Here is a 21809-nt window from a genome sequence, read left to right as displayed (position 1 = left end):
ACTATGGCAACATCCAATCCCAAGGAAGATGGACCGGTTTGTTCTTACCGGTGCTCCAGTAGGACAAACTATATCCATTCGTAATTAGAACGAACGCTGCATCTCAGGAGCGGGATACGGAAGTTAAGTAGATTTTAATATTTAAATAATTTTGGAAAGTTTTTAATAAAGAAATAGTACTTTGCTACGATTACCCAAGTAGAGATAGCCTGATCAGTAAAACGTTTCTAATCTATCTATATTTATTACTTGCAACTAGTGAATGTAGAGTTGCCTATCTGTAAATCGTTCATTCCACAAAACCTTAATCCTGAATAGTGATTTGTGAGGTCTGGAAATATGAAAGAGAAGCCAATAAATTGTTTGCCTTCTATGACAACAATTTCTTTTGAAAAAGGAAAACATGTCAAATATCACTCAATGCCTATCAAAAACCTCTAAATAAATAGGTGTGTGGGGTGAGAAATTAGAAAAATTGTTTGCTGGAATATGTGTTACTGTAAAATATTGACGGTGACACCCACTATTTTAATATAAAATTTGAAGTTTAAGTATACATCATGCTATTTAATTTTAACTTAAAAATTGATCAACTTTTTTTGTGTGTGTGTAGCAAATATATAATGTACAAAATGTGAAATTTCATTTTAGTTAATAATGGATATTTTGATTTTAATTTTTTAAAGTTTACAAACAAAGCATTGAATCCAAGAGGAAGTGGTTAATCATAATTGTAAAAGATATCTTAGATACAATAAGCTAAAAGCAAACATTGCCTTGAGACTTTCAAAGGAAATAGAATATTTCCTGGTAACAATAAACTTGTACATCAACATAAGAAGTAATAATTAGATAATAGTAGAGTGAGAAATCAGTAGACTTTTGATATTAAAAAAACATAGTAGTGCCTCATTCAAGAAAGATAATGATTTTCAAAAATAAACTATTCCTGGTTTTAGATCTAATTAAATTTAGGATATTTTCATTATCGAAGTCCATCCTAATATGCCCCCTTTGTTTCAGTTTAGTTTTACTGCTGGTGCATAGACTATTCAAACTCCTCACTTAAAATGGTCAGGCTACAATATTATGTTGAAATTCACATGTAAAAATCTTAACATTAATTTTATTTGTACTTCTGAAACTATTCAGTCTTTTCCTAAAAAACTAGAATTCATTAGTAATCAAATAATTTCTAAAATAAATTTTAAATAGCTAATTTAGTAATCAGCTAATTCGAAGGTGATGTCCAAACTGCTTTCCTGCTTAAAGTTTAATTTGTCAAACAAATTGAGAGCTAAAATAAAAATATTGGAAGTTCTGAAAAATTAATCCATGGTGAGTGTTACTACATCTCTTATATTCTCACGTCATTTTTCACTTTGGAAGAAAACTGACAACTGTATCAATTAGTCACACCTTAGTGATCACTATTTAAAATCACGAATTAAGGAACAAACTACAATAGTTATCTCAAATAGTTATAGAATATAAATCAATTTAACTTGAAATTATTATGTAATGATGCAGTGTTGAGCAGAAATCTATTTAATTGCAACCTTCCTAGAAATTGTAGCCTAAAATTGAGTATGTTAGTTTGCCCCAACCCTTTTAACCTGAGTAGGTTTTTTCCTTTTTCTTTTATAATAAGCATTGTTCTTTTCATTAACTTTTATCCTATTTTGAAAATTATCCACAGGTCTGGTTGGTTTATATGCTATTGGCCTAACACAATGTATTTCCCTAGAAAGAATGTAATATTTATTGAGGGAATGAAAGGATGATAGAGAACTGCTTGTTCCTTAGATAACTATAAGATTTGTTTGAAAATGGTAATTGATGGTGGACTTTAAAGTATAGTATTCTTCAACAGATGACTTATTCTTCATATGGCAGTAATGTGATTTAAATATTCTGGAAGATCCTTGTAGTGCTCAAATAGCTGTGTAGCAGGTATTTGCTTGTTTGTTTCATTTTCTTAAGGGTAATTATTGAGTCATAATATTTTTAATATGCAACCCAATGTGTTGAATTCTTAGACCTCTGCTTCTCTCTTTCCACTGAAAGACTACTCCAGACTTTCAAGTTTCCTCTCTAACCTTTTTGTGCTCTCTCCTTGCAGCTGCCACAACCACCTACTTCAGAGTCCATCTCTTTCCGACAGTTCCCATCCCATTTTGCATCCTCATGCCCACCTCCCCTGTATAATAATTTTAATATTTCTATACTAAAATGGGGTATAATAAGATAAATAGCTATTTAGACTGCCAATGGTCTAAGTGCTTTGCAAATATCTCATTTAATTTTCACAACATCCCTTTAAGTTGTGTGTTATTATAATGGGCATTTACAGATGATGACTTACATGATTTATATCTCTGGGTTTGAACCTCAGCTCTGCCACATAATAACTGGGCAATCTCAAGAAAGTTATTTTACTTTCCTGAGTCTCTTTCCTCACTGGTTACTCTGAGAGTGATACCATAATAGTGCCGAATTTACAAAATTTTGATAACCAAGAGAATTAATATAAATGACACATTTTAGGATATGGGATAATGCTAATAGTTTGCATATTTAAGTTCTACAGACCAGGGTTCAAGTTTCATCTTTGCCTCTAACATCCCAATGCTGGCAATTCTACTTCCTATTTTATCTCTGATATCCTATAAGTCTTCCACAGCCATCTTGCAATTTAGACCACATTCATTTCCTATGAACTAATGCATTAGCTTTGAAAATGATCTCTGCCTTAGTTTTCTTTTCTAATTTGACTTCCACACTGGTGACAGAATTATGGGTCCCCATTACCTTCAGAAAATAAAAGCAAATTCTTAGCAAAGCATACATGATCCTTCATAATCTATATTGAGTCCACTTATCTTTCATCTCTTGCCACTCTGACCATGTCCCCATGTATTTCATTGGAAAGCTTGTGAACAGTGTTCCATCTATCTTAAAAACTGCTTACCTCAAACTATCTCACGCTTTTTGACCTCTATATTATTTAACACCATTTTGTGAAATTTCTTCCTCTATTGGTTTCTCTGAGATCATGCTTTGCTTATCTTCTGTTTTGTAAAAGTCTGCTTTAAAAAATCCAAATTCCTAATTATATCATTCTCTACCATCAGACCTCTGCTCATTTTTAGCAATAGTCAATCCCTCTTCTCTTTGATTCATTCCCATAACATCACCTCTCTATGGATGACACCCAAGACTGCATAGCTTACACTATCCACTTCTGGTGCACAAAGATATCTGTACCAATTTAAACTCAATTTCTAAATATTAAATTTATGAATTTTTTCAAACATTTTTTCTATTTCCAGTGATTATGATCATTCTTTTATTTTCCCATCCTACAGGAATCCTTCTCATCATCTTTGATTATTCTCCATAGTAAAGCATATGGAAATTGTATCCAAGCCCTCTTTTTCTCCCTCTAATTATCTATTATAATGCCCTTTCCTAACTGTCAGGCATTTTGTTTGGCTCTCCCCACCTTGTCATTCTTGCCTTCATCTTGGGCACAGAGTTGCCTCCACCTCCAGCTGTGTATTGCCAAATGACTAAGTCTGTGCCAGGGGCATGTGAGCTGAGAAATGTGCAGCTTCCGCCTCACTTGGTTAAAAGATGCTTGACTGAGGCTACTTATCTTCTTCTGTTGTCTGCGGGCGATAAAGGATGACACCTTAAGCACATTTGGGAGGAATATATTGAACAGGCTGGAGAAAGCCCCAGGTTCCCAAGATGATTTCATAGAAAAAAAATTACCCATCTTAGACTTAGACTGAGAGAAACATAAACTTCAGTTTATATTTATATTTGGGTCCTTTAATAGAATATTTTAGCTTTGACTCTAATGTGCTAATTACTACCAAACAACAGTCAAGTATATGCCTTCAGCATTTCACACCAGAGTTACTCAGCGAGATCTCATTCATAGTCTCCTTTTACTTTCTTATTCACAGAGGTCAGGACTTTCGGCCTAAGTTTTTGTTCATCCTATATGAGAAGAGCACAACTTTCTCACATGCTGAAGTAAATGGAATTGATGCTAAATAAATAAATAAATAAATAAATAAATAAATAAATAAATAAATAAATACAGAACTACATCTTGGGGAGAAACAAATAAAAAATTAGGCAGATGGGTCGGCTTTAACTCAAGCAGTTATTTTGTCATGGCAGACTACTAAAACTCAGGCAGTCTTTCCCACTAAGTGTCCCATTCAAACAGGCCAGGCACTGGAGGAATCCAGGAATAAAAGTAGCGGCCAGAAATTGGAGAAACTAAAAGACAGCAGGAGAGTTCAAAGTAAAGGATGGAATACAACGCCTGGGGAGGCTTCCCTCAACCCGGGGGAAAAAGCACCTTGGGAGTTTTTAGGAGGAATGTGCACTCAGGTCAAAGTAGAGAGGGAGGTGCGTGAGCTCTAACCTAAACATTTCTTATGTCTCTACTTTCCAATGCGTATGTCATGCCAACAAATAGATTGGTTTCTTCCTAACTAGGCAAAAATAGCTTCAACTTTGTCCCATTAAATCTGTCATCATGTGAAGTGGTCATTGCATGTATTAAAACACGTAAATTACAATTTTTTATGGGCTAGCTAGAATTAAAACAATGAAGGAAAAAAGAAAACCCAGAAACTTACCCAGGAAAATTTAAAACTTTGGTATCTAATAAAGCACCAAAAACGAATGGGGTGTTAATTTTTCCATAGAGGTTTTAGGAAAATTGGCTTTCTGGAAAATACGTTTTAATTAAAACAACATTAAATTACACTGTATATGCCCTAAATTATAGACAAATTAAATAATACTGGGGTGCCAAAAAATGTACACATTTTAAGACATGTTATCTATGTATTATTTCTCAAAGTTGAATTGAATTACTTAACAATGTGTAGTATGATGTTTGCTGAAAAGATGGTGTTAATTAAAAGAATGCTAGTGTCATTCATTGTATTACAATGTTAATACACTTTTTTTTTCCTTTCTTAAAATGTGCATACATTTTTGTCACCCTCTGTATAATTCATTCATTCAACAATTACCTGTTGAGTACCTACTATGTGCTAGACTCTGGCGTTATAATGGTATATAAGACCTACTCTCTTCCCTTAAAGCCTCAGAGACAATGTAGGAAGAAAGACAAGTCAAGGAGAAAATAGGTCAAAATTGAAATTAGGCAATGGAAAAACTCAAGGAGGATCTGACATTCTGGGAAAGAGTAGGGACATGGAGAGGTGAAGTAAAGCTTTCTAGCAAGGAGAAAAGTGTTAAGACTGCAAACTATACAGAATATTTTACTTTCTGAAAATTGCAAGTTCCGTAAGGCAGCTATTGAGATGTTATACAAAAATACAGATAGAGAAAAAAAGGTACAGTTTCAAGGTATCTCCAATATGTCCTTATATTCTCGAGGGCAGAGGGGAATGTTATACTGAACACTGGTATGAGAAGAAAAGTATACAAATAAACGACATTAGTACGCAAAATTATTTAACATTGTTACTGTGGCGAGAGTTTATAGTAAAAGTTGGGCTTATCTTTTCAGAATCATCAGTATCTGGGGAGAGAAAGAATGTTAAGGAACAGCAAACCATTAATTTTAAAATACTTTCTTACTCTCGTTAATGGAGCTTTTTTGGTAAGACCCTTCAAAATTATTTAGTAAAGAAAATGTAATGTGTTTTTATTGGCAATCACTAAAAATCGCATTGACTCTTTTTTGCAGGTTTTTGGACTTTCACTCATGGGATTTGCTGCATGGCTTTTATTAGATAGAAATAATTTTATCACTGCTCTAGGTATGTGCCTGTTTTCCTTTTTCTCTCTGAATGAAATAAGATATTCCATTTTAAACAATTGCATACATGATGTACTCAGCAGGTGGCAGTATTTCTTTAAAACTCAGTTTTCCCTCTGAAGGTCTGTCAATCAGTTTTAGAAACAGCTTATTAAATAATAGTACTTAAAGTCAAGACCATAAAGGAGAGAGAATTTGGGGAAAGATATTTAGGAACTTTGGCTAAGAGGGATAATATAAATGGAAAATTGGGGTTATTCTGCTAACTCTGGACCTTTACAGATCTGTAAACTTGAAAAGATAATGGAAATCAACATAGTTTCACTGCCCAAGTTAAAATTATTTAAATCTTTTAAGACTCAGTTACCATCTACTTTCACCATCATATGGTTAGAAATAAAATATAATATTCCCTATTAAACAACCTAAGTGTCTATCAATGGACAAATGGATAACGAAAATGTGGCATATATATATGCCATATATTAAAATGTGGCATATCTTATATATATATATATATATATATATAATATAATATTATTCAGTCATGAGAAAGAAGAAAATCCTGCTATTTGTGACACCATGGATGGACCTTGAAAGCCTTATGCTAAGCGAGATAAATCAAATAGAGGGACAAATACTGTATGATATCCCTTATATGTGGAATCTAAAAAGAACTAACCTTGTAACAATAGAGAGTAGAATGACGGTTATCTGGGGCTGTGGGGTGGGGGAATTGGAGATATGTTGTTGAAGGGTTCAAACTTATAATTAGTAGATAATTAAGTTCTCGTGATCTAACGCACAACATAATAATTATAATCAACAATACTGTATTATAAATTTCAAAGTCACTAATAGACCAAATCTTAATTATTCTCAACTCAAAAAGAAATGATAAATATGTGACATGATGAAGGGGTTAGCTAATGCTACTATAGTAATCATATTGCAGTATATAAATGTACTAAGCCAATACATTGTATACTTTAAAGTTACACAAGGTTTTGCCGTGTTTCCCCGAAAATAAGACCTAGCCGGACCATTGGCTCTAATGAGTCATTTGGAGCCAAAATTAATATTGTTTTGTTTCTTTGTTTGTTTGTTTATTTAATTGTGCATTTAAAATACTTAGTGAAATCTCATTTGAGGTTTCAGTACAGAGAACTGAAAATAACAGTTTGAGGCAAAATCAGTGGGGTCCTCCCCTCTTCTTTACTTCCATCTTTCAATTAATTTGCCTCTTTTTAAATTTACCTGCCCTCACCTCTCCATTCATAATACCACCATGCCACCTAACATCTCCATCTATTCTCCATCACTGTAATAGACTTTAATAGCCTTGTGCCCTAACCTCCTCTCTCAGCCATCTTCCAGATACCACTGAAGTAATTAATTTAAAAGGGGAATTTAACCATGTAACATTAAAAGCCTTTCTCTGACTCACCACTGCCATTATTTATTCATATGACGAATATAGTTATAGAGCACTTTCTACCTGTTGGGCACCATCCCGTGAGCTAAGGATACAGTAGTATAAAAGAAAGATAAAGGTCCTGTCTTCATAGAGTTTAATTCCAGTGAGGAAGACTGGAAAACACCATATAAAGTGCCCATAATTTGGGCCCTGAAACCTTTCCAGTCTCACATGCCTCAAACTGTAAGCACCAGCAAAGCTGAGCTTCCTACACAAGCTGTGCTTTTGTGTGTCTCAGGTGCTGCTATCATTCCAACCTAGGTGTTTCCAATTATCATTTAAAGCCTATCCAGTAACCTTGCCTACCTACCAAACTCCCCCCCGCCCCCCAATGGATTGGGTGCTCTTGTTCCCAATGGTGTGCTGGAAAATAGATGGAGAGTCTTGATTTATGGTATTTGCTGATTTCCGTGCTTTAAATACTCCTATAAAGGCCGAGCTCAAGGTGCCAATGTGAATTGAGTCGGCTTACAAATTTTGTGGAAAATCGGCAATTGGGTTTTATGAGCCAGAGCAAGCTGGCTCCAGCATACCACTGCCTCTACTGTTCTCCCATAGAACCTAGGCCATATTTAATATATTTATTCCCCCCCCCCCGCTTTTTTAACAAATATTTGTTGAGCATTTAGTGTTCTATAGTCTGTACAATAGCACTAAGCATTTAACAGTCTGTTGAATGAATATATATATATATATATATATATATATATATATATATATATATATAATTCTCTAGCACAAAGCTCAGTCTAGAAGTGAAGAGAAGAAAATAATAGTTTTAATGGGTTCATATTAGTAATAGATTCAGGGTAACTTAACCTACATATTAGGTATTTAATTTTTTATGAAATAATGAATGACTGAATGAATGAATGAATACATAAATGTTTGGATGCACATTAGTCATAGAAGAGTTCACCTTAGAAAAAATTGTCTTCTTTTATAGAAGACAATGAAGATGATGTAAAGATAAAAGAGATGTTCTGAGATTGAAGACATTATCCATCATGGCACTAAAGGAAGAAAAGAAAAGTTACTTGCTCTTGCTAAGAGTAAGTAAGAGGACCTAGAATGAGATTTTAAAAAGAGAGTGAAAGAATACTAGCAGTTTGGCAACCATTGCTTAGGGAAAACTTGGGTTACTGAATTTATTATTAAACAGAAAACAAATATCACTTAATAATAAGTTATTCTGTGATTTCCACAGATGAAAATAATTACTTGATAGTATGTATTTTTCGAATTTTGATTGGAACTGGATCGGCTGTTGTTCTGGTTTGTCTCTTGGGTTATTTGGGAATTCACAGTGAAATCAGATGTCTCCTAATACTGGTATGTATTTCACTTCAATATCCTGAATGTGTATCTTCCATGTTGACTGTCCAAGTCACACAAATGAACTGAATTATTTATGTTACCATAACACTGCAGGATAGTGTGCCCCTGGGCATAAGGTAAATGAAATGCCCCATCCCGAGAAACTGTTCCAGGTAGAATTTTCTTGAGGAGTTTTCCATGGGTCATCTCTGTACCTCAGCACTTGCATACTTAGATATTAATTTTTAGCACAGTATCAATAGGAACATATCTCCTAGGGTGAACTACAAGGAACCAAACTTAAGAATCTGAAGACTAAAATCAGAATAAAGTATATTAAAGTCAATGAGCAATGTAGCTTAGCAAGGAAAAGGCAACATCCTGTAGTCAGCACATTTTCTCCTATGGGCACACCATGTAGAAACCTAACATAACTGAGATCACACTTTATTATTTAAAAAAAGAGAAATGTAACTGCTGAGAGAGGCAGATCCCAGCATCTGGCTCTCTCTGTCTCTCTCTGTCTCTCTGTCTCTCTCTCTATCTCTCTCTCTGTCTCTCCTCTGTCTCTCTCTGTCTCTCTCTCTGTCTCTCTCTCTCTCTCTGTCTCTCTCTCTCTCTCTCTCTCTCTGTGTCTCTCTCTCTCTCCCCCCCCCCCCAAGGCATGTAGCATGAAAAGATAAATTATAATCAGGAATATGGACCTGAACATAAGCCATTTACCATACATATGGTAGGTATGGATCACGGTTCACACCCTTAGATGGAATATAGTTGTTACAATTTCTTTAAATCTAAGTGATTTTAATTTCACAGGCACTCTCCTGTCAAACAGATAAGACATTTAACTGCAGTCATGTGTCTTGCCAGGAAGAATGCCAAGATACTTAGCTTTTATTTATCACTGAAATTCTGAGTGGTCACTCTGGACTGTGGTTTTCAGTCTATTGCTCAAAGGTACTAATTGAATTTCCTTCTGTGACAGATTTAGATCTGAATGAAGAAGTTATCAACAACTCCATCAGACCATGTAGTCTGCGAGGGGTGTCATGAAATACTATCACCTCTTTCTATCTTACTCTTACCCAAATGCTCAGTGACATTTTTTTCCTCTGTTTTGTTTGTTTGTTTGTTTGTTTGTTTTTAAAATGTCACGCATGTATATGAGGGCAGGAAACTTCAGTGATGCCTGTGTATATTTTAAGACAGTATTTCACCTGATGTCCATTTTCCCATCATTGTAGCATCTAAAAATATTTTACAAGCATAGTTGTCATCTCTATTTTTCTTTTGTTTCAGTACGCAGTGCTGTTAATGTGGGCCTTTGGTGTTCAGGTTGTACTTTCAGCACTAATCTTCATAAAGAAAGAGGAGGTAAGGAAAGATCATCTTTTTATTTGAAATCTAAAGATAATTGGATACCTTAGATTTTTGAGACTATTGGCCTATATACAAGGCTAAAGTGAATGTCTTTTTTGGGGGATGGGGAGAGTCAATAGAAGTACTAGAATTCTATATAGGAAGGGACCAGAGATTAGATTGGAAGGATGTGTTCAAGCACTTGTCTTTAACTCTGTTTGCAGAAGTAACAAGGAATGTGGGAGAAGAGGTGATGCTGAGTGTGGAAAATCCAAAATTGCTTTGCCTCCCACCCCCCCGCCAGCCCAGCCTGCTCTCTGTACTACTGCTGACCCAATCACTTTACTATATTCTATTCTTATAAAGAAATACTTTTAGACTTGTACTAATTTGAAATTTAGCAATTTCATTTAAGTACGTAAGGTGGACTGAGTAATTCATATATTTTGCACAGGTATGGTCAGGAGTGATAGTTAAATTAATTAGAACAAGGTTTATATTTATCAAGTTCAATTTAAAACAGCACATGATAAATTGCCTGAAAAAATTTATGTAACAAAAACTTACCTATTAGAGCCTATGGTTACTTTTAATCCTTTAAGAAGTTTCAGCGGTTCATTGCAGTCAAGGTCTGTCTTTGTATCATGAGAGATCCTCAGTTAGTGAAAAGAGCGTGAACTTGAAGTCATCCAGATCTGCATTATGACTAGAGATCAACAAGCTGCTTAATAGCCCTAAGCTCTGTCTTCATCTGTAAAGTATGAAGGGAAGTTAGCACCCACCTACCTCATAGAGTTATCATTAACAGACAACTTCCTGTCATAGAGGAGCTATTTAAGAGCTCTCTTCCTTCCCTTTATTAATTTAGGAGCCCCTGATTAATTCCTCTGCTTCCTAGCATTCAGATTCTCACTATATGTAGACTCCTAAGCAACAGCCAAACCCCAGGAGAATCTTTCCTATGTAACACCACTGCCATCCAACTTCATTTCTTCTCTTGTGCTTGGCATCTAACCCGGATATCTAATTACTTAAGGTCAATGGCCTGGCATTTGTAGCTAAAACTTCTTCTCTCCACATCCAGAATGTGTGTGTGTGTGTGTGTGTGTGTGTGTGTGTGTGTGTGTGTGTGTGTTCACACGCGCATACAGCAGGTGAGTCCTGTAAATCCGCTTTGGTGGCAAAGCACCAGATCCCAACCCATCAGCTTGTAACCTATGCACCTAGTGATAGAACTTGAATATAACACTTAAGGACCCTTAACACATAAATATAGTTTATCAGGGTCACCCATATGTACTTAAGCATTATTCATATACTGCTCTCTACTTACTTTTAGAATAAAAAGAATAATTTAACAATTATTACTATGTGCCAGAAGACTATGATAAGCACTTTCTAGGGATATCAATCTGCACAACAACCCGTAGAGAAACATTATTAGTCCTACTTTCAAGAACAGGAGACTGAAGCTTCGAGAGGGGAAATACTTGCTTAAATATATGATGGCTTCGAGTTTGAGAGCCTGGACTCAAACTCTTATTACCTGATCCCAGAGATAACAGCGTTGTTGACATTGATTTGTTTTCTGCATTCAAACCGGATTAAGGTCTTATGCGCTCTATATTTTTCTTTTAAAGCTTACGTATGTAATTTTACTAACCATTATCACCCCCAATAAATTTAATTTAAAAATTTTATTAAACTTATTGGGGACATTGTCTAGTAAAATGCTATAGGTTTCAAACATGCAATTCTATAATACGCCATCTGTATATTGCGTTGTGTGTTCACCTCCCTGAGTCAGTTCTCCTTCCATCACCATATATTTGACCCCCTTTATCCTGTTCTACCACCCCCCCCGCCTCACCCTCTGGTAACCACTAAACTGTTGTCTGTGTCTATGAGGTTTTGCTTGTTTGTCTTGTTTCTTGCTTTCCCAGTTTTATATCCCACATATGAGTGAAATCGTATGGTTCTTGACTTTTTTTGTCTGACTTACTTCGTTTAACATGATAGTCTCAAGATCCATCCATATTGTCGCAAATGGCACTATTTCATTTTGTCTTACGGCTGAGAAATATTCCATTGTGTATATACCACATCTTCTTTGTCCAATCATCTATCAAAAGACACTGGGAATTTCTATGTCTTGACCACTGTGAATAATGCTGCATTGAACATAGGAGTACATACATGTTTATGAATAAGTCTTTAGATATTTTCTGGGTAGATACCCAGAAGAGGGATTGCTGGGTCGTATGGTAATTCTATTCTTAATTTTTTGGGGGAACTTCCATATTATTTTCCATAGTGGCTGTACCAATTTACATTCCCATCAGCAGTGTTTGAGGGTTCATTTTTCTCCACAACCTCTCTGACACTTGTTATGACTTGTCTTGTTGATAATAGCCATTCTAACAAGTGTGATGTGGTATCTCATTGTGGTTTCGATTTGCATTTCCCTAATAGGTAGTGAGTTGAGCATTTTTTCATATATCTGTTGGCCATTTTTATGTCTTAGGAGAAGTGTCTTTTCAGGTATTCTGCCCATTTTTTAATTGGATTGTTTTTGTTGTTGTTGTTGAGTTTTATGAGTTCTTTATATATTTTGGATATTAGCCCTTTATTGGAGGTGTTGTTTGCAATTATCTTCTCCCATTTGGTCAGTTGCCTCTTTGTTTTATTGATGGTTTCTTTTTCTGTGCAGAAGCTATTTAGTTTTATGTAGTCCCATTCATTTATTTTTGCTTTTACTTCCCTTGCCTTTGAGGTCAAATTCATAAAATCCTCTCTGAACTCAAGGTCCATAAGTTTAATACCTATGCTTTATTTTATGCAATTTATTGTTTAAGGTCTTATATTTAGGTCTTTGATCCATTTTGAGTTAATTTTGGCATATGGAGACGGATAGCAGTCTAGTTTCATTCTTTTGCATGTGGCTTTCCAATTTTCCCAGCACCATTTATTAAAGAGGCTTTATTTTCTCCATTGTATGTTTTTGGCTCCTGGGTTGAAAATTATCTGCCCATATATATGTGGATTTATTTCTGGGTTCTCAAATCAATTTCATTGGTCTGTGTTCTGTTTTTCTGCCAAAACCATGCTATTTAGATTATTGTAGCTTTGTAGTATCATTTGAAGTCATGGAGTGTGAAACCTCCCAACTTGTTCTTTATATTTATGTATGATCTTTTAATATATTGCTGAATTTGATTTGCTAATATTTTATTGAGGATTTTGCACCTATGTTCATTAGGGATATCAGCCTATAGTTTTCTTTTTTTTGTAGTGTCTTTTTTTTGTAGTGTCTTTTTTGTAGTGTCTTTTAGGATTGCTATGGCTATTCAGGGTCTTTTGGGATTTCATACAAATCTGATAAATTTTTTGGTGCTATTTCTTGAATAAATGCCATTGGGATTTTGATGGGGATTGCATTAAATCTGTATATTCCTTTGGGTAATATGGCCATTTTAACTATGCCAATTCTTCCAATCCATGAACATGGGATATCTTTCTATTTCTTTTTATCCTCTTCCATTTCTTGTAATTTCTTATAGTTGTCAGTGTATAGGTCCTTCACAATCTTTGTTAAGTTTATTGCTAGGTATTATTTTTGTTGCAATTGCAAAATAATTTGTTTTTCATTTCTTTTTCTGAAATTTCATTGTTTATCTATAGGAATGCAATGGATTTTTGTACATTTATTTTGTATGTTTCAACTTACTGTATTTGTTTATTGTTTCTAATAGTTTGGGGGGGAGAGTCTAAATCTTATATGCCATTTACAGTGTCTTATTCAATTTTGGAGATGTATTAAGGCTTCAATGGATGTCTATCAAGTTGAATATGTCTGAGGGCATTTTATTTATGTACTGGTCAGGCAGATTATTTATGAAAATCATCTTTACTTATATGTACTAAGGTGTGGTTCATATGAACCCCGGTCTTCCAAATAATGCTTAGAGGGTAAATGAGAACATAAGTCTGCCCTTTCTCCACACCAATATAAAAAGAAAAATATATCATTTTCTATTCTAAGTAAAAATCAACTTAGAGAGTAAATTAAATAGGTAACTTACAGATCTAAATACTTCATGTTATTCTAATCTTAAATGTATTACAGTGTAGATATGTAAGTAACTGTGTAAGAGTTTAACTTGTACAGATGTTTTAATTTCTGTAGTATTCTTATCAGTTATTTCATTTTCATTATTCAAAGACAGCATAATGCTATGAAAAACATTACACTAGAATTTAAATGAATCATATTTAAAAGTCTCAGCTCCTCTTCCTTATTCATGTACACAAAGCAAACAGTTAAATATTCTGAGTCTCTGTGTCCTTGTTCATAAAATGGGAATAGTATTTGTCCTTCATAACTTTTGGTAATTTTGAGGACCAAATTAGGAATTAGTTGTGAATGTCATATCAACTTTTGAATGCATAAGTAAGACCAAGTACATTCACATTCACTGAGATTGCTAAAAATAGCTATAAGAAAGCAAAAAAAAAAAAAGCACCTAGAAATAAGCATAAAATAGCAGACTGACTTACAATACTCTTTTATGATGAGCCATAAAGAAAGTTTCTATCAAAATTTCACTTTTGATACAATTTTCAACAGGTTCACCAAGTATGGCATGACGAAATAGACTTAGTCATTTCTCAGTATGGATCTGAAGATATGCCTGAAGACATCCCAAAGTGGACTATTCTGAATACTTTACAGAAAACAGTAAGACACAATTAGCATGAAACTAAAAATTAAATGTGAAATGTGACCCTTGTAGGGTAGTGGGGAGACAGGGAGGGGCAGGGGATGCTGGCAGAGGAATGAAAGGTTATAGTATTTCTTCCAAACAGGGTTTAATTGCAGTTTCCCCACTTATAGATCTTGAGTTTTATCTTCCTTGTGTAACTTACATCTCCTTTTACATCTCCTTTTCTGGATTAATTGATGTGCATTTTACCCTGGTTTCACCTATAAAAGTGGCAGAAGGAGGGGTCATCTGCCCCCTGCCCCTGTGGGAGGTATGTCTGAGCACAGTCCCTGCAGGCAGCACAGTGCATGGTGGTTCCCATTGGAGCCTGAATGTCGGGATTGCCATGCAATAGCTTGGTGACCCTGGACAAGTCATTTTCTGAACTTCATGAAAATATTAGTAACATAAGCAGAATAACTCCTACCTTTGGTTGGCAGGAATTAATGAAATAAAATGTTAAACATTTAGAAAGCCGTGGATCTGGGACATAGTAAGCAACACACACTTATCAGCTAATGTTGCTAGAATTATTATTTAACAGTTCAGATTTTTCTGTTAAATAATAATTTATTTTTTCCCATGTGCAGGGAAGGGAATTGGTATGGTCAGCCAAGTAATTTACAGGAATAGATCAGCACATGGAACATAGTAATTGCTTGATAAAGAAAATAAGAAACAGTTACATAGTAACAGGCCCTTTGGTAAGTGGTTTGCATATTAAAAAAACTCATTTAATCCTCCAACCCAATGAGGCCAGAACTCTTATCCTCATTCTATAGGTGAACGACAGAGAAATTCAGTAACTGAACCAGTGTCACCCAGTTTATAAATGGCAGAGCCAAGATTCAATCCCAGACAATCTAGCTCTAGATTTTTGTACTCTTAACTGCTACACTAGAGGCCTCACACAAAACAGTTATTATTTTTATAACAAATGCATTTTAGGAGAATTGAAATGTAATTATAAATGCTTTTACTCTGCATACTTTTTTCTCTAATGTATGTGATCTGTACATATATTGCATTTTCAAATTGCAGAGTATGGAAGTTTCTTATGGTCATAAACCAATAAACAAGAAAATAGCTCTATGTATGACTATAATTACTATAGGGCATTACTATAGTATATTATAATATACTATATATATATAGTATAATTAATGAGAATCCAGCTTACAGTTTCTAACCAAGAATATAATTGATATAGTTTATTAGGTTTGATTGGTTGAAGTAACTTTCAATATCCAAACTTTAAAGCTCTATTTTAGTCATTCAACGTTTCCAAGATTGTGCCAAGATTGTTGGCACATATTGTAACATAGGCAGTACTGATGTTATAGTTTTAAAAAAAAGTATAAAAAGCAATCAAAAGTGAAATACTCACTTCAACATTTTCTTATTTCCTAGGTGATAAATGTATAATCTGATTCTTTCATATCCTCCCAACTCAACTTGATAGGATTGGAAGTTAGACATTTCTTAGATGTTAAGTCATTCTTATGACTATCTTCCTAACCATATTTTTTTTGGTTCTTTGTGGCAGTTTTTTACATAATAAAAAAATTTACATCTCACATTAATCCTAAAAAAGTAGAAATAATCCTGAATCTCTTTATGTATATTAAACACATATAGCAGCATATTTGGCATAAATATAAAGATAACTGCTATAGTTAAGAGGCAGGTGTGGCTAATGTGATTCTTCTATGTTCTGGCCCTAAACATGATTTATAGCTTTAGTAAAAATAAAACATACCTTTCATCCTGGGCTCCTATAAGATAAATTCAGATAGAACAATTTCATCCAAACATAGCCCACTTGTATAAGTAGAGATTTTTATCTCTGGTTAACATCAACAATAGCAACAACAAAGATAGATTAAACAAACATAAATGTACTTATTTGTTCAACTCGCTACATTTCAATGGAGAATAAATGAATAAATTCATCATGAAAATCTTTTAATATGCATGGGAATTATATAATTAACTTTATTTTGAAGTATTTTATAGTAAAATTCATAGACTCTTCTTTCTAGTTACAGTGTTGTGGCCAACACAATTACACCGATTGGATAAAGAATAAGAATAAAGAAAATTCAGAACAGGTACCATGTTCTTGCACGAATTCTACATTGAAAACGTGGTTTTGTGATGAGCCACTGAATGCAACTTACCTAGAGGTAAAGATAAGTCAAGGCTGCTAGTATTTATAGGGTCCCCTCCCCTCTGTTTGCAGGTCAGTTTAGAATTCAGAGCAAATTTTTATAAAAAAAATTATGTTATTCATGGTGATTAATAACCATGATTATGTTCTTAAGTGACTTCACTACATTGAAACAATAATTAGGTAAATTGTAGTATTATTTCAGATATATAATAAATAAATAAACTCTCTGGGAGTGTGTCATCTAAGTCCTCCTAGAACTGATACCGACAACCTTTCTCTCCAACCATCTTTTCCAAATCCTTGCAGAGGGAGGATGCACTTTTGGCAAATATATTGGGAAGAGAACTGCTATAGCAGAGTTAAAGTGGTGTAAGGATCAGCAAAACCTGAAGGGAGGGGACCCAGCAATGACAAAAGTGGTGTTCAGGTAACAGTGGCTGAAGCAAGAGTACAGATTCACCTGCTGCTACTTATAGGTAATGAGATAGTGACAAACTAGGGAGTCCCATCCCAAGAACTTCTAACAGTTTGTATAGCTCACATACTAATGTAATTCTAATTTTAAGATGTAACTTTTAATTACATAATTTATTCATAGATAAATAGGGCATTATTTTTTTTAAAGCTTAGCCTACTTGGGTACTAATCATTTTAGGTAGTAGTATATACCCTGCTGAATTACAATGGTCTGCAGAAAATCAAATCCCTCTCAAAACTTAATAAATCTCTGATTTCAATTGCATGCCAGCATCTCAGCAATTTCAAAAATAGCAACTGAAGTGCCCTGCTATCATATGAAGCTCCCTGGACTAAAAAGTCCAGTCTCCAGTTAGACATTGACTTGCTTTTTAGACTTTGGTAAATTTCTTTTTTAAAAAAAATATATTTCATTATATATTTTTATTTTTTTATTTTTTAATTTATTGGGGTGACAATTGTTAGTAAAATTACATAGATTTCAGGTGTACAATTCTGTATTACATCATCTATAAATCCCATTGTGTGTTCACCACCCAGAGTCAGTTCTCCTTCCATCACCATATATTTGATCCCCCTTACCCTCATCTCCCACCCCCAACCCCCCTAGACTGTGGTAAATTTCTAATCTCTATGTCTCTTCTTCTTTATGATAGAATTATGTATAAGACTATATCTGCCTCCAAATCAATTTAAGTGACTTCTTTTCCTTAGGGTTGTGAAAACAAAATCAACACATGGTATCAAGCTAATGCTTTAACATTAATTGGAATTAACTTTGGCCTTTTGGTTACAGAGGTAAGCTTTTGTTCCTGTGTTTAAAGATAAAAAATATTAAGTATAAGCTATACAGAATAAGCTGTAGAACAACCAGGTGGAGACCTAATCAGACAAGTTAATCCAATAGGAACCAGGACCCCGAGACTCTTCACACCAAGGACAGGTGTAGGTCTCAACTGTAGGTAACATCCCTAAATCAATCAAGTGGGTGGAGCCCGTTAATAAGTGGTCATCCTGGCAGGTAGTGACTTCCTTGCTTTGTGACATATATGTAAAAATAATACTTCCTGTCTTGGCAGTGAGACCACCATGTTGAGGAGTCTGCAAATTGGTAAACTTCTGAAATCTAGGCAGATGTTTGATGTTAGTAATTCTGTTCACTCATAGACGCAATAATTCATTCATTCATTCAGTAAATTTGGAGAGGGGGAGAACATGTTTGTCAGATACTGTACTAGATGTTAGAGATACAGTGTGAAGCAAAATAGACATATTCCATAACGTGAGGGTTACCAACTGCAGAGTTGAGAGTTAGAAGCAGGACTTCGTTTCCCAGTCTCAGTGAAGACTGATGAGAGCAAGTGAAGGCTGTGGACTCAAGGAAACTGTGACAGTGGGTAGATTATCGCAGTGTTAGATAATCTTGGAATGAATATAGAATGCAGAGTTTGACCAAAGCAAGATACTGAATTTACTTTTATGTTGGTCCACAAAAACACTGACTTAAGGTTCCATAAATTCTCTTCAACTGGTAAGTTTTAGTCTCAGAATGAGGGTAAACCAAGACATTTGTATGAGCATTAATATCGTTCTTTTGAAATGTTTATTCTCTTGTGTGTCCATGCTGAGATATTTAAGACAACACTGAGGGGTGATGGTATCTGTGCTCTATTTTAATATCTACCCTTTACACACCAGTTTTCATGATCCTATGCCAAAAAGAGGCAGTATTGTAGGATTGATCATATAGTTAGATGACAAACAAACAAACAGAAAAAAAGGTTCATCAAGGCAGCTAGCCCAATAACAGCCAAGGTAAGTAAAGCTGAACAGTCTATTCCTCTATAAATGAACTTGGTGACTACTGCGGTACTCTAGCAGACCCACCCTGCAGACTTTTTATTCACCATTGTAGTCCCTTACTCTGAAATTTTCTTACGCTGTTTTATCCATTTTCCCTTTACTGTACGCATTTGGATGATTATATACGTAGCGTTAACTTTATAAATTATTCTTATCGATTACATTTTGATCTCTTATTATTTCCTTTTCTTCTAGGTTTTGCAAATCTCATTAACTGTCTCTTTCCTCAGACATATCAAGAATAGAATATATGCAGAAATGTGATCTTTGGATATTAATTTGTACAGAAGATTTGAGTTAATTCTCAAAATAATCATTGTGTATTATTTTATTCTTAAAAAACTCATGAATTACATTAATGAAGTGTAGTGTAATGAATTACTTAATGAAGTCATTGGTTATAGGTAACATAAAATTATTGAAATTATAACAAATAATTCCATGAGTTTTTTATTAATTTTTGTTTTCTAAAATATCAAAAATTAGAAAATATCAAAATACTCTGTAGCTCAGAATTTGACCTTGACTTAGTTTCTGAATTCAGAGGATATCACTGCACATATTAATTCAAAATGCGCTGCAGTACCACACAATGTTTTGAGTTTTTTATGTAGAAAAAATACCTATATGATGTTCAGAAAATACTAATTAAGTAAGCAATTATAATATGTACCTAACATTTGCAAAATTTAATAAAACAATACTGATTTATAGGAGATTTAAAAGAAAATTGAAAATCTTCATGACACTTGTATACTGAATTAATCATGTATTTCTCTCTTCTGGTAATGCTTACAAGTGGATAATAAACTTAACATTTTAGAGATTTGAATATACTTTGTGGCAATAATAAAATAATAAAGTAGTAATCAATTTTTAACTGTAGCCAAAAAAAAAAAAAAGTCTATTCTAAATTATCACTGAATTCTCTTGTTCCTCATTTTCTTCTTTTTCCTTGAATTTTGTTCCATGTGTGCCTGCACAATTCTCTGAAGAATACAGAAATAACCTACCCATTCTATTTTTATAGCAATAATATTATGAGAACAGAAAAAGAATCCTTTGAAAAATAAAAACTATTCAGATGTGAGGTATTACTGTATTGTTGTCTTTTTATAACAAAAGGCTGTCTTGACCTTGAGAAAATGAAAAAAGGATAGATTAACTAAAGATCCCACGTTGCTCCCACTCTTATAGAAGGTTCACTGTCATTTACTAATTTAGTCATATCTTTTTTTATCCATGTATTCAGTACATTGCAGATTTCAGAGACCTATAGAAAAAAAAATTTAAGTCAGCACAAAAGAAAATAGAATAACCGAGATTTTTCAAAAGCAACCTGTAAATAGATATGCCTTCTATGCTTTAAGGAAAATTCTCTTGGGATTTAAAGCTCTTTCAAATTCCTATTTTCTCAAAAATATGCCACAAGAATACACTAATAGTAAAAATCTCTCTGTTACTTGGGAGTTGAAAATGAACTTCCTGGTAATCAAATAAATATAGATTATTTGATTACATATATTTGTTTTTGCATCAAGGAAATAAAAAAGGTTTTCTACATACTAGGTTTCCTATTTTCATTTAATACCGTTAACTCACAAAATGTATGCACCACTCACTGAACCTATCAGCTTTATGATTCTCCGGAATATTGCTGTGTTTCCCTGAAAATAAGACCTACCCCAAAAATAAGCCCCAGTTAAGATCGTCAGCCAGACAGACGCATTTAGTACGTTATGATGAAGATCCAGAATAAAGATGACATGACTATATTTGAATAAATGTAGATTGTTGTACATGGAAAAATAAGACATCCCCTGAAAATACGCCCTAATGCATCTTTTGGAACAAAAATTAATATAAGACCCGCTCTTATTTTTGGGGAAATACAGTATAAGACCCAGTCTTATTTTCTGGGAAACATGGTATCAGAAGGATGTTGGTTTACGCCTTGCAAAAAATAAAGACGTGTTTGGTAAAATAAAAGAGTATATCATGATCATGTCTCTCTCTTTAATCTTGTCTTCTGTGTGTGTTTTTTTAATTTCTGAGATAGAAAACATTAAGTTCTGAAAATCAATCTGGTTTAGAATTGAACTGTTCAATTTAGTTTAGAATTTACGGCAGCACCTAATCCTGACTTCCCCTTCAAAGTGTTGTATCACTTACATAAACACATTTAACTTGCTTCAGGCTCTTCATTTTAATTATGCTTCTAAAATTCAGGGTGATTTTGTGATGATGCTACACAAGTGGAATACTTTCAAATGCTTCTATTATAAGGATAGTCTATCTAATCTATCTAATAGATAAGGATATGTGCATTCAGTCATCACGCATTTATGGCACACCAACTATGTGCCAGGACCATCGCTACCTATTGGGATATGAAGATGAAGAGACACGTGTTCCCCTACAGGGCTGGCTTCATGGCCATACAGCCTCTCCTTTGCAGAGCCCCATACTTGGTTTAATACTTGGCAGTTGCCATCTTAAAATTTTAATAATTTTAGAACAATGGATGTCACATTTACATTTTGTGCTAGGCTCTGTAAATTA

At 34.1% G+C, this 21809-nt stretch overlaps 1 protein-coding gene across 2 annotated transcripts; it reads left to right on the top strand.

Moving 5' to 3' along the window:
- The first annotated feature begins 94 nt into the window (after window positions 1-94).
- Window positions 95-20337, top strand: TSPAN19 (tetraspanin 19). Of its 2 annotated transcripts, XM_074325336.2 has the most exons (9): window positions 95-1953; window positions 5567-5659; window positions 5747-5819; window positions 8503-8627; window positions 9912-9986; window positions 14599-14709; window positions 16777-16920; window positions 18099-18182; window positions 19443-20337. In XM_074325336.2, exons 2-9 carry the CDS (start codon window positions 5594-5596, stop codon window positions 19509-19511), a joined length of 747 nt encoding a protein of 248 aa, XP_074181437.2. In that variant the 5' UTR covers window positions 95-1953; window positions 5567-5593; the 3' UTR covers window positions 19512-20337. The 2 variants fall into 2 exon arrangements, with proteins under 2 accessions (XP_074181437.2, XP_088657158.1); XM_088801032.1 differs by having other exon boundaries at window positions 95-5659; window positions 16777-16845.
- The last annotated feature ends 1472 nt before the right edge of the window (window positions 20338-21809 follow it).

This window comes from Rhinolophus sinicus, chromosome 1, assembly GCF_057876585.1.
Source record: "Rhinolophus sinicus isolate RSI-liver-muscle chromosome 1, RSI-T2T, whole genome shotgun sequence".
NCBI lineage: Eukaryota > Metazoa > Chordata > Mammalia > Chiroptera > Rhinolophidae > Rhinolophus > Rhinolophus sinicus.
Note: the sequence above shows the minus strand (reverse complement) of the source record. Positions and strands in the feature narration are given on the sequence as shown.